Source organism: Trichoplusia ni, chromosome 4 (assembly GCF_003590095.1).
Source record: "Trichoplusia ni isolate ovarian cell line Hi5 chromosome 4, tn1, whole genome shotgun sequence".
NCBI lineage: Eukaryota > Metazoa > Arthropoda > Insecta > Lepidoptera > Noctuidae > Trichoplusia > Trichoplusia ni.
In genome coordinates, this window is record NC_039481.1 from 19,503,006 (window position 1) to 19,516,583 (window position 13,578).

General features: G+C 33.0%; 2 protein-coding genes across 2 annotated transcripts; one reads left to right on the forward strand and one right to left on the reverse strand.

The window, feature by feature from the left end:
* Positions 1–124: 124 nt before the first annotated feature.
* LOC113493494 lies at positions 125–9,730 on the forward strand. Its single transcript, XM_026871497.1, has 11 exons — positions 125–394; positions 1,482–1,549; positions 1,754–1,892; positions 2,170–2,271; positions 2,442–2,613; positions 2,739–2,857; positions 2,938–6,829; positions 6,914–7,450; positions 7,541–7,720; positions 7,866–8,117; positions 8,341–9,730. The coding sequence occupies exons 1-11, from the start codon at positions 305–307 to the stop codon at positions 8,550–8,552; spliced, it is 5,763 nt and encodes a 1,920-aa protein (XP_026727298.1). The 5' UTR covers positions 125–304; the 3' UTR covers positions 8,553–9,730.
* Positions 9,724–13,057, reverse strand: LOC113493495 (vacuolar protein sorting-associated protein 52 homolog). Its single transcript, XM_026871498.1, has 7 exons — positions 12,463–13,057; positions 12,178–12,323; positions 11,523–12,090; positions 11,150–11,305; positions 10,946–11,064; positions 10,742–10,865; positions 9,724–10,662 (listed from the first exon to the last, which is right to left on the reverse strand). The coding sequence occupies exons 1-7, from the start codon at positions 12,709–12,711 to the stop codon at positions 10,033–10,035; spliced, it is 1,992 nt and encodes a 663-aa protein (XP_026727299.1). The 5' UTR covers positions 12,712–13,057; the 3' UTR covers positions 9,724–10,032.
* Positions 13,058–13,578: the final 521 nt, after the last annotated feature.

The window sequence follows — 13,578 nt, forward strand, 5'->3', positions numbered from 1 at the left end:
TTATTATTTCGTTGTTGGTGCGTTGCTCCATGCTTATGAAACTGCCACAAACAATTTTGAATATAATCGTAACTAAACATTTAAGTATTTTTATTTCAAATAGTAAAGAGTCCAAACTCTTTAAATATCGATTTGCGTGCTTATTTTATGGTCGCGTCCATGGTTTTGCTTTATCTGTACCTGTACTGTCGAACGAATGTCTGCTGTCGGTAGATCATGTTTGCGCGCCGGGATATTATTACTGATAAAATGTGTTTAGAACCTTGTTTATTACATTAATTGAAAATTTCTGTTAATATTGAGAATGACTACTGCCTATGACGAATCAGTGATTGAGTTTGATCTGAATTATCTGAACCAGGATTCAAATGGCACCCCAATTGCCAATAAAGCGGTGAGTGTTTTAGGTTAGATTTTATTTTAGTCATATATTTATTCTTTTGCCAATTAAATTAGGCATTTATTTAATGTCAACAGTAAAATAATTAACGTCACTTCACTACAACTTTCAAAGCCTGTTCAGATCTGATAGATTTTAAATGTTGTTTATTTCTCTACAATATATTTCTTACGTGTGACGATACACATCGTGTTTATTTATTATTGTAGAAATCGAATCCATCGGAGTAAAAGGGAGCACTTTTTTTTCTATTCGGCACAAATGCAAACACAGATGTATGTCTTAAACATCAAACAGTCATTATAATGATATAGTGGCTTTTAAAAAATAGGATTGGTTTATCATTCTCATTTGACAAAATTTTCTGACAGCTTAGTATATTGTTTTTTAAAGTGAGGTTAAATAAATGACTTCTGTTTACAATATCCCATACTTATTTTTCCTCAAAACATGGTTGTCAATTAAATAAAACCTGGATCTTAATTGTGCTATTATGATTTACCAAATGAAAGTTTTATTACTGCAAGTAAAGGTAGTAAAGCACTGATACCATGATTGGTTAAACACAACTTTTTAACTCTAAAACAAAGCACTGTATATTAAAATATTGAAAAAAAAACATATAAAAACATAATAATTTTATATACATAAACATAAAGCTTTAAATTCAAACAAATAAGTCTCTTAAGGTTATTTATTGAATTAGGTTTTATATCCACTAAGCTTCTGAATATAGAAAAAACAATAAACTACTGAAGTTGCCGATTAAAAAGTTCAAATTTATTCTCAACACTTTATATATGACTTTTCACAACATACCGCAACATCTTATGACGAAAAATAAATGTAAAAGACTATTCAAAGGTTTTTATTGACTCATGCAAAGCTTATAATATGCATACTTATAAATTTAATATGAAAATATAGTAAGATATTTTTATTCAGATGACCTGCAAATATTTGCTCAATTCAGAAGAGATGCATTTTAAATTTTCACAATTGTTGCACCAAAACACACAAAGTCTATATTGTACATTTAATAATTGATGTAAAGTAATAAATGATAATTTATCTTTTTCAGGATAAAAACAAGTATGAGAAGCAGAAGCGCAATATATCTATTATGAAAAAGAAGATTATTGCTACGGAGTAAGCGTTGCATACTAAAATTGCTAATAACTGTTTGTTTTAAATTATTTATGAAAGAAACAAAATTGGTTTGGTTTTTTAATAAGTTTTATTTTTAGATATGGCACAGTATTTGGTTTAACTACTGTGTGTAACAACATACGCAGTTTGCATTTGCCAGTTTTATAAATTTAGTAAGTTACATTTTACTTTTACTGTTTCCAGTGCTCTCATAACCAAGTACTATACAAAGAAGCAGATGTTGTTTGACGCAGAAAAGAACTTGGCTGGGACGAAGGAGGAGTGTAAACAGATCTGTTTAGATTACAGACAGGCATTGGAGAAATGTAGTGTTTTGGAAACTGTAAGTAGATCATTTATTTTGTCTGGATTTATCTATGTTATCAATATTCTTAAAATCAAGCAATTTTACTATTTTGTGTACCTAAGAATTTGTTTTATAATTTATTTATTAAGAGTAAAATTTGTCTATAAAGAAAGAATTATGCATTAAAATATAATATAGTTTCTCATTGTAGGCAATGTCTTCTAATCTCTATGAACTGCTGAACTGAATTGGGCGTAAGTTTAATTGTGCATGTATATTTAGTTTCATTTCCTTCTTATATTTTGTGTTTCAGGAAAGACAAACAGTCCAAACTGCTTATAAAACTGTTGAGGAACGATGTGGTCAATTAGAAAACCAGTGTGCAGCTTTTCAATCGCATATCCACCAATTGCAGGTATATTTCTCAATAATTATTTGTCGATTTTAACTTCTGATCATGATCATAGGCATATTTTAAACCCCATTTTGGTTCTCTTATAACTAAGATGACAATAAGTTAAATATAAAAACCCTTTACATTAACCACCAGTAACATTTTAACATGATTTCACATAATTATTTCAGCAACTTATAAAGGAAAAAGACACTGCACTGGAGTCTTTACGAACTGAGAAGAAGAAAACATATGTTAAAGAAGTTGACAAAAAAGCAGTGTATACACGGGACAGAGAAAGAACTTCTTTAAACAAAGATATTAAGCTGTTTACTGAATTAGTAAAAAAAATACTTGGTAAAAGTAAGTATAACCCATGTCCCATACCAGTAAGATTTTGAATATACCTAAATGATCTGATATGTTAAAACTACTATACAAATATAATGAATGATTTCCTTTAGTAATAATGTTGCTTTAATTTTCAGAAAGACTGAAGGGAAGATATAATGAACTTCTACGGAAATATGAGATATCCAGTGATGGAAATGCCAGCGATACCAGTGATGTATTCGAAGAACCTTTTTCGCCACCATTTAGTCCCGTGGTAAGATTAATATACAATGTTATTTCCATTTTTTTTTCTTTATGTGGAATGTTGCCTATGAAAATATCATTTGTTTACAGACTAAGAAGCCCTCAAATACCGCTACAGACTCCGAGTGTGATTACAGTGTAGATACCGGTCGAGGATCATCTCTAGGTTCTGATAACGATAAATTTATACTCAGTCCAGATTGCTTCATAGAAGACAACCCAAGAAGTTCAGTGACCATCGAAAATAGATCCAAAATAAAAGTAGCAAATGTGGCGACAAGTCCTATTATATTTGAAGACGTTGTTGAAGAGCCAAGCCTTCCACTTATTCTGGACGACGAAGAACTCGAAAGCTCTAAAAATGAATCTTCTAATATTGAAAGTCAATTAAATATGGTAGATAGATGCCTTAGTCCAATAAGGATAAACAAGAGATCAGTGTGTACAAGCCCAATGGAACTTGAGACAGTTGTTCAAATTCAAATAGAAAATGAATTTGAATCTAAGGATGCATCTACGATGACTAATCAAACTTTGCCACTAATAACCATCGATAGGTCTGTTAGTCCAATAAATATATCCAGTGGCGTTTCTGTATTTACGAGTCCAATGAAACACTTTACAAGAGAAATAGCTACAAGTCCAGAGATAATTAATGAAAACATAATTGAGAACGAAAGCACACAAGAAAATAATCAGAAAGAATGTCTGGAATTAAACAACAGTAATAATATGCGTCGCGACAATAATGCAGACTTTGAAATAGAGATGATACTGAATTCTATGCAAATGAGCCACGGTATTATAACGCCTATTCCAAAGACGCCGTCGAGGTCGCGTTACACAGAATCAAGGAACGTACCTAGTCGTCTTAGTAGCGTATCAAGCCATCCAAGACTCTTTGAAGGTGGCTTTTTAGAAACAGTCGATGAGTATTCCAGAGTAGAAGAGCTTAAAATGGAATTAGATAATTTAAAAAGTGTTCTCAAACAACATATCTTGTTGACAAGTAAACCACTCCAATTTAATCACAAACCTCTATTAAATAAATTAGTCACTGATGATGATGATAATTTGAATGAAATTGAATATATGGACACCAACGAAAATAGTTTATCTGATAATACATTAGATCACTCTGAAATGCGACAAGAGTCGAATTTGGAGGTATCTCAGTATGGTTTAGTTCTTTCACCAATTGATAACGACTTGTTATTCGGGACAAGTCAATCGTCGACAGAAAGAGACTTACACAACATGATAAAGGATAATAAGGCGCAAATTTCTTTTCCCAAAATACATAGTGAAAGTATTTTACAAAACTTGGAAGAAACAGAAATTCCTACTGAGGCAAATACACAGTCATGTGCACAAGAAATATGTGAAGATGGGAATGATGCTAGCAACCCGGAAAATAGTGAGGTGGATGACGAACCGGTGAAAGTTATTAAACTAAAAAGGACAAAAAGGAAACGATTGAGTAAGTTAGACAAGTTGAAAAAGGTTTTAAAACCAAAACACAAAATAAGATCAAAAACACCAACAATATTCAAATCGCAACTTAAGTCCAAACCGCACAATTTACCTGATAAGAAGATCAGCAAGAACGAAACTTCAGCATCTCTTAATGATAAAGCTGTTTATGAAAAAGCCGTTAAAATAATGGCAGAATTAAATTCGAAACAAAACTCTCAAACTCGTAAGGACCCTATTAAAGAATCCTTATCTTCAAGTGAAATATCTCCGAAGATTGAAAACATTCAAATCGGTGATGGAGCGCCTCCAAAATCGAATATAAAAGAGCCCATTAAAGACTCCTCATCCGTAAGTGACTCATGTCCAAAGAAAACACTTACGGATAACATTCAAATCGATTCTCAAACACTGCCAAAAGACTCCTTATCTACAAGTGAAACTTCTTCAAAGAAAACAGAAAACAGTCAAACTGGTAATCAAATACCTCCAAAAACAACCCAAAAAGACCTGAAAAATTATTTGTCGACAAGTGAATCTTCCGTGAAGAAAACATTGACGGATAACAGTCAAATTGGTAACGGAACACCTCCAGCAACAATTCAAAAAGACCTTATTAAAGACTCCTTAACCACAAGTGAATTTTCTCAGAAGAAAACACTAATGGACATCAGTCAAATTGATAATCAAACACCTCTAAAAATAACACAAAAAGATCCTGCTAAAACCTCCTTATTTACAAGTGAGTCTTCTCCCAAGCAAACAACAATGGACAATTGTCAAATCGGTAATGGAACACTTCCTAAAGCAACTCAAAAAGATCCAATTAAAGAGTCCTTATCCAGAAGTGAATCTTCTCTGAAGAAAACAATAATGGACAACAGTCAAATTGGTAACGGAACACCTCCAAAGACAGCTAAAAAAGAACCTGTTAAAGACTCTTTATCCACCAATTTGTCTTCTCCGACAACACTTATGGAGAACAGTCAAACCGATAATCAAACACCTCAACAAGACCCCATTAAAGAGTCTTTATTTACAAGTGAATCTTCTCCTAACAAAACACTAACAAACAACAGTCAAATTGGTAACCTAACAGCGCCAAAAACAACTCAAAAATCGTCTCTTATAGAGTCCTTATTTGGAAGTGAATCTTCTCCGAAGAAAACACTAACAAACAACAGTCAAATTGGTAACTTAACATCTCAAAAAACAACAAAAAAATCCTCTCTCTTAGAGTTCTTATTTACAAGTGAACCTTCTCCAAAGAAAACTTTAACGGAAAACAGTCAGACCGATAATCGAACACCTCTAACATCAACACAAAAATACCCTATTAAAGAGTCCTTATTTACAAGTGAATCTTCTCTGAAGAAAACACTAACAAACAACAGTGAAATTGGTAACCGAACACCTCCAAAAACAACTCGAAAATCCTCTTTTATAGAGTCATTATTTACAAGTGAACCTTCTCCAAAGAATACTTCAACGGATAACAGTCAGACTGATACTCGACCAACTCCAAAATCAACTCAAAAAGACCTTACTAAAGAGTCCTTATTTACAAGTGAATCTTCTCCGAAGAAAACTTTAACGGCCGACAGTCAAATCGGTCATCGAACACCTCCAAACGCTATTCAAAAAGGCATCTTATCCACAAGTGAAACATCTTCGAGGAAAACACTTACAAACAACAATCAAATCGGTAATCGGGCATCCCAAAGAACAAGTCGAAAAGAAACTATTAAAGAGCTCTTATCCACTAATGAAATATCTCCGAAGACGGACAAAATTCAAATCGGTCATCAAAAAACTAATGAAGCCGCTCCCGAATTAAAACCAATTTCAAAAACACTAGTATCTTCGGCTAGAGCAAAAATTGACTTGTTTTCAAACGATAAGCAGCCTGAGGACAATGTTAGAAGTACTGATATACTTACATCTCCAACAAGCCAGATCGCCACTAGAAGTAAAAGTAAGCCGTGTTTTGTCGTATTAACAAAGTCACCTGTTGCTCTTCCTGCTCAACAAACGAAAACTTCTGAACAAGTTCAAGATAAACAAAAAGTTAATGTGGAAAGCGAAATACAAAGTCCGCAAGTTTCAAGAAAACGTCGAAACAACTCGGACTTTGAACCTGAAATACAATGTAAAAGAATATTGCGCAGTTCGACGGCTCAGAAGAGATCGAGCACAGAAAATAAAGAAGTGTCTAATGCAACTAACAATAATAAATCTATGGATATTCGTAGTCCTAGAAAATTAGATATGAACACTACAAATGAAGAGGACTCCATGAAACCATGGAAGAATATCAATCATGATATTGCCATAAGCTATGAAGACTTAGATCTATTTTCTGATGATGTGCAGTCTGAGGACGTCAAATGCCAGGAAAAAGTGCCACTAAATAACGCCAATGATTTCCATCCAAAACAAAGTATTTTATGTAGCATGATAGATAAATATGGGGTGGCAAAAGTAAGAAATTTTGCCAAGAAAGCACCAGGTATGTCTTAAACTTTTTTGGAGTTTTATCTATAAGATGCCATTGTAATTTAAAATATTAATCATTTTACTTTTTTTTCTACAGATGCTGCCGCAGTAAAAATGGTTTCTGATAAAATGGAGCAATATATAAATTATATCATAGAAAGTTCACCTGCAGAGTCTAAAATTGTTATGGATAAGTTTGTTACTGATTTGAAAAAAGTTAATCACAAACACTTTCTTGCGGGGTTGATGAAATATTTAACTAAACCAGATAGAAAAATGGAATTATTTTCAAAAGTGGTCACAGCCCCAGCTCCGCCCATGACTAAAGCCGAACAAATTCTTATCTATGTGATATTAAATCTGAAAAGAAATTGGCCGTCAATAGACATTGTTGATGCTATTTTAACCAACATTGAATATACTTTATTCAAATTGAACCGAACTCCAGATTTTGGTGTGGTGGAAAGTGCGTCACATTTCTATGCAATTCTGTGTAGATACTTTAGAGCAAAGAGTCGTTTGCGTCTTTTTATTTTGGATGCTATGTATTGTACTCAGTTCAAATCTATCAGACTTATTATGCAATGCTTAGACGTGTGGTCGCACATAATACCATTAGCGCATATGGGAATTGGTAAGTATTTAGAATGCAGATTCATATTAATCCGGTTATGGGGATGTAAATAATTGTAATACTACAAAAATATTTTTTATTTTTTTTCAGCAAAGTGCCCATTGGTGACCTGTTTAGTTTATCTTCTCCACTTTTACAAATGCAATGATAAGCTAAACAATATACAGGTTATAAGGAAGATTTTAAGCGAAAGATATTTCTATAAAATAACGGATTGGAATGAGACCAAAATTGTAGAAATGTTTAGACATGCTATCAAGGAATTAAAAGGTAACTTAAATTTTTTGACTCAATTAAATTTACCATACTTATAGTAAGACATTGCGAGATAAATTTTATGTCTAAGTAAGTGGGCCAGAGATAGCCACAAATAAGTATTTATTTGTGTAATTGATTGTTTGCTTGAATTTTACAGATGTACCAATAGACAGGAAAATGTTACGTTTAGCTTTGATTATTCTTGCTAAACGGCAGGGTCCGAAATGGTGTCAAAATCATATTATAAAGAATTTACTTCTTCCGATGATAGAAAAGCCCAATGTTCCCGAAAATGTCAAGGAGTTCTGTGTATCTATGATTGGGCCACTGATGAAACCTTATCCAGCTGATATGAAAGTTAACTGCGAAATTGTTATGAACAAACTTTCTGATATGCTTAACCAGGAACGTAAGTATTTGAAACAAACCGGTGATTGTTTGCTTCGCACTACTAGGGTTCCGTAGAAACCTGAAGTTCAAGACAAGTCCTGAATTTTAACATAAACAGACAGACAGACAGACGAACCGACATGAAAAGTTTTTCCCTTACGTGGTATGGAACCCTAAAAAAAGCACAAAAATATGACTTTCATTTTAATCGATTTTTAACCATAGAAAATGTTTAATTTCAGAGTCACAGGCAATGGAGGAAGCTATCATCACAAGCATGGTTTTCATCAACAGACATAACCAAATGAGTATCAATAAAGTACTTTTGTCGCGTAAAATGAAACCTTTTTCAGCGGAATTAGAAGAAATATTACGCGAATATGTAAGAGCGATACCTTTGAAAGTTTGGGAAAGGAATATATCGCAAATAGTTCATAGCAGTAAATATAATTAATATAGATACTCCCAGTGTCTATAGAACTTGAAGTTCCCACCCTTGTGACCTCAACTCAGTCTACTGAGGTTTTAACCAGTATATTGAGGTTTTATTTGTTCTTAACAAGCCTGTTTTAAATTGCGACTTATACTGTTCTCTGTAAGTAAAGAATTGATATAGTTTAGTTAGATAAGTTATTTAGTTTTGTGATTTATGTTTCAAAGAAATAGTTTAGTTTTAAACTTGGTAAATATCGTAAGTACCAGTACTATAGTTAAGCTAAAAGCTCACCGCTGTGGACGTGACACAAGTTAAGCTACTTTCATATTGAAAATTGTATAAAAGCCATTTCAAGTTCAATTTTGTCAGTGTGTTTTGGAAAGGAAACTTAGCAATAATAATATAATATCATCTTCACTCTGTTTGTGGTACAAATCAAGTTCGAATTTTATTGTGGTTCGTAGCTAATCGCTATAATTAACTGTATTAATAACTAAGCGGCATAACTAATGTATATAAATCATCTGTCACATGTTATAGGGTTAGATCCCAACTTGGGTCAAAGTACTGTGATCTAAAAATATTTATTTTAAGTCGGTTTTAGGCATAAGTGATGCCAGATTCTAATCTGCTATGATGCACTACCCTATTTTTATTAAAGTGTTCGTCTAATAAGTATGTAATTGTGAATATCTATGTTTCTTACAAGAAGAACCGTTAATTTAACCTCGGAAACCTTTAATTATACCTACATTAAGAGTACTACTATAAGTGTAGACAGGTTTTATTACTGACCGTATTATAACATTAATATATTTTTAACATTTAATATGTAGTTAGACGACTAGGATAGGGCTGCGCCCATGCAAGGCTATAATAGTTAATGGCGGGTGACTAATGAATAACTTATTATAGCCTGATAGGTTTTTAATGTTTAGTCAGTGTCAAAGAAATATAAATGTCTAGGATATATTACACGATCTCATGAAACTAATTCATTAAAATATAAGTTAAGGGGTAAAATATAAAAAGCCGAGGCCTAGGGGTAACAAGACAGCATATTGTGTCTTGAAAATTTCTTATTTAGATACCTGTAAATATCTTAAGTTAGGCAAAGAATGTAAATTCAAAATTTGTGAGAGATCACTGATTCTTCTGTGACTATGTTTATAGTAAATAAAAGTCAATATTTCACATTCAGAGTTTTAATTGTTGCAATGCATATTGTTGCTGTGACTTATCTAAATCACCTATAATTTATATTGATGTGTGAATGTGCAAATTTAAAGCAATCATGTTTTTAGATGGAGTAACCTGATCTTCTAAGTTGTCTTGTTGACTTGATTGATTGATGAGCAAATTATGAAACCACTTTCCTTGGAGAGGAAGTTCTTTGTCGTATGAATGTCATGATGTTTATTTTTCAATGTTAAGAAATGTACTTATTATTTTACTATTTATTACTAAGGTATAATACATAAATAATGTCTAAAAGATACTAATAATTGGTCTTGTATTTCTTAATTTCAACCATAATGACGTGAATATTGACTAATTGAGTTCGTGCATTAGGAGTTAGCAGTTTTGCAAACTTGTGGTAGTATTGCACGAAGTTCGTAAGGGCCATTTGCAATAAGCCAGAACCAGTTACAAGATTTGGGAAGGATATAAGAACTTCTCGGTGAATTTCCTCTAAGCTTTGTTTCCAGCCCGAACTAAAGGATGCAACCAAGGAGAGAGACTTTCTTTCTAAATTAGCTAATTCTGTTTTCTTGTCAGAGTCTAGTAATTGTTCTCCTTCCTTTACAAATTGAATCATGCCTCCAAAATGTGGACTTAATATTTCTTCAACATATTCTGAACTCCTGGCCTGCAGTTGTTCTCTAAAGCTCTCAGCCTCTTTGGTGTTGTCGCGAGTCCTTTCCATTAATATGCTTAGGACCATGTCATAGTTATTAATGAGGAATATTAACTGTTGAATTCGTTGCGGAAATTCAGCGGCCATTTTAAGTAGGAAGCAATTAACTTCATCTTGAAGCACTAGTAGAATATTACTTAGTTCTTCAGAAGGAAATTGTTCACTCAAACTTAGCATTGCAGCGGAGAACTCAGCATATCGCCGTGTAATCTGAAAAATGATAGAAATATTGCTATATAATTATTATAAAAATGCATGCAAATGTAACAGAAAATGCTTTGATACATACATAATGTGGACCCAATTCCTTGTTGGATAACTTTGCTGGATCACATTCCCTTACACTCTGTATGTTTAATTTTAACACATATTCTAATCTTGGCCATAAAGTACCTTGCAATGAATCCCAATAGCTGAAAAAATAATATAACAATAATTTAATACTAGAGGTCATGAAAATATACAAACTGTTATAACTTAATAAGTTACACACCTGTCTAAAGCAGCAATGGCCCTTTTATGACACATCCATCTGTATCTGTTGATAAGTTGAATACAAAGGTACAATGCCAGGCAGTCATAACATTCAAGAACATAGTTTTCAACATTTTTCTGTAAAAATAAAAATAAAACTGTATACTCCAACATGCTTCAGGTATTATAATTGTATCATACGGTAATAGATAAAGGTACAAACCACAAGCAAAGATAGGGTCTTTCCCAGGATTCTATCAAAAAGTTCTTGGGCATGACTTCCCTTGACATGGAAGAATTCTGTTGTAAATAAATATTCTCTGCAAGCATTATCCACTAGAGCATATTGCAGGCTCCTAAATAGTGCTTCATATGAATACTGTAACACAAGACAATTATATAATTATAAGACAATTTCTATGTTACTGGTTCATTCTCTAGCACCTGGGAACCCACCACCATCACTAGAACCGTTACTTGTAGAATATAGATGTTGTTCTACACTGTGTATTGTACCATCTTGCTTCCAAAAATTCTACAATAACTTAAAAACATGAAGGCAGGCCAACTATGTTACAGTACAAAAGTATTGTTACCTTAGTTTTCTGCTGGACATGAGGAACTATGATTGGAGCTTCAAGTTGCTGGGCTAGTACATCCCCTCTGTTACCAATTGTAAAAATGGTGCTCTTATTTTTTAGGTTTGCCTTTTGGAAGAATCCTCCTTTTGATCCATCCTCAATTCCCATTAGGTCATCCTTGGTTGGTGCTTCTTCATACTTTAGTTTGTCTAATCTTGAAGCATATGATTTGAAATAAGAGTAGTATACTTTGCTCAAGGTGTCTATGTATTCATTGCATATTTCTTGTGCAACATTTCTCTCATTTGACAGTATAAATTCAAAGAAAAATTTGTATTTGAGCATAGCATTTTGTGGGATCTGATAATTGGCCATTGGTTTTCGAAACTTGTATATCTGCTCTAGGATATAAGCTCTAATTTTAGATACAGCTTTAATTTTTAATTTTTCTAAAACATCTTTTACATCATGGCAAGCTTTGGTTTCTTTGAAATCTTGCTCCTTTACAAAGTTGAGTTTTTGATTTAATATAGCTAACTGCACCATGAATTCTTTGTCGGTTACTGGAACATTATTGATACCGCTGAAAACAAAAACAATTTTACTAAATTACAAGTTCAACATTTGCTATTGCTTGGAATTGCTATTATTTTAAGAAAGATATACTTACAATATGAGAGTTTCAGAAACAGCCATGTCTTCAATGAATGTAGATAGAGGTCCCTTCAAAACCTGTCTGTTTGACAACTGCACGGACATGCTCACTGATCGCTTTTGCAGGCTAATGATCTCATTGCTAATACTGCCTAAATCATTCTGAAAAATACGATCAGATAAGTGTTAAGAACATGGTTGAAGTTTTTCATTTATGCAAATGCAATACTATGCAAATCTTATGTTTGCAGAACAATTTCATCACTAATATAAATATGACTGATAAATTACTATTATTTACCTGGAACACCATAAGCATACTCTCCATCTTTGCAAGTATTCCATCACAATCTTCAATTTGATTGTGTAGTGAAGCTATGTTCTCACTCTCCTTCAAGTAATCTGCCACCGACGTCTTTTCAGCATCTTTTATCCCTTTATCCAGTTGTATAGCGTATTCTCGCAAGTCAGTGCCATTACGAAGGACTTCCTGAATTTCGAAGTCCTCGAGATTTGTGTCCACGTCTTTAATATCGGTAGAGTCCGTCATATCGTAATTCTTTTCTTTTTCTTGATTATTCACACCAGCACTATCGTTTAAAAGCAAAACTGTTTTGTCGTTAGTGTTAATATTTTTAAAGTATTTAACTTAGCAGTGACACCACAACTACATCTAAGGTAGAACACAAAGTTTTTAACATTTGGTGATAACTCGCAAACAGCAGCTTTGCCTCTGTATATGTTTTTTGTTCCTTTCGGGTGAAACTGGTGAAATAGTTTTGTCTTTAGAATAGAAAGATTATTTTACCGTATCAAACACAAATTATTAGTGAAAATTGTGAACAATCGAATCATCAACTTTTGAGTTGTTGCAGTCAGTATGTCAGTGTCAATTGTAAATGTCAAAGAAATCTGTCAGACAAATGTCATTTTTTTTCAAAACCTAGGCAAAAGTATACATCCGAAGTGCCTAGCATTAACGTAGCGAAATACTAGGTCTATGCTACTAGTAGCCAAAGCAGTAGTCCGGGCATTGGTACACTTCAGTAAATAAACTTTTGCATGAAGATACAACAGTGTCTAGCATAAACTAATGTTTGTATAAATCGAAAATATTCGTGTTATTTTTTCTGTCTGTCCTTTCATCTATTTTTCTATCTCTTAAGATAATGGGAAGTTCGTAGCTCGGCGTAGTTCGTATGGCCAGTGGTAGGATTTAGACCATAACTGTTTAGTTTATCAAAAAACCTTCTAATCTTTACCGTAAAACTAGTCGGTGTTCGCTGTATACTGTAAGATATCGATTTTAATTCGTATTAACACAGATTTTATTACAGATTGTATTTGTTTATACGAATATGCACGTATAATAATCACCAGTGAACACGAGCAACTCATTGAATTTGATTGACTATGG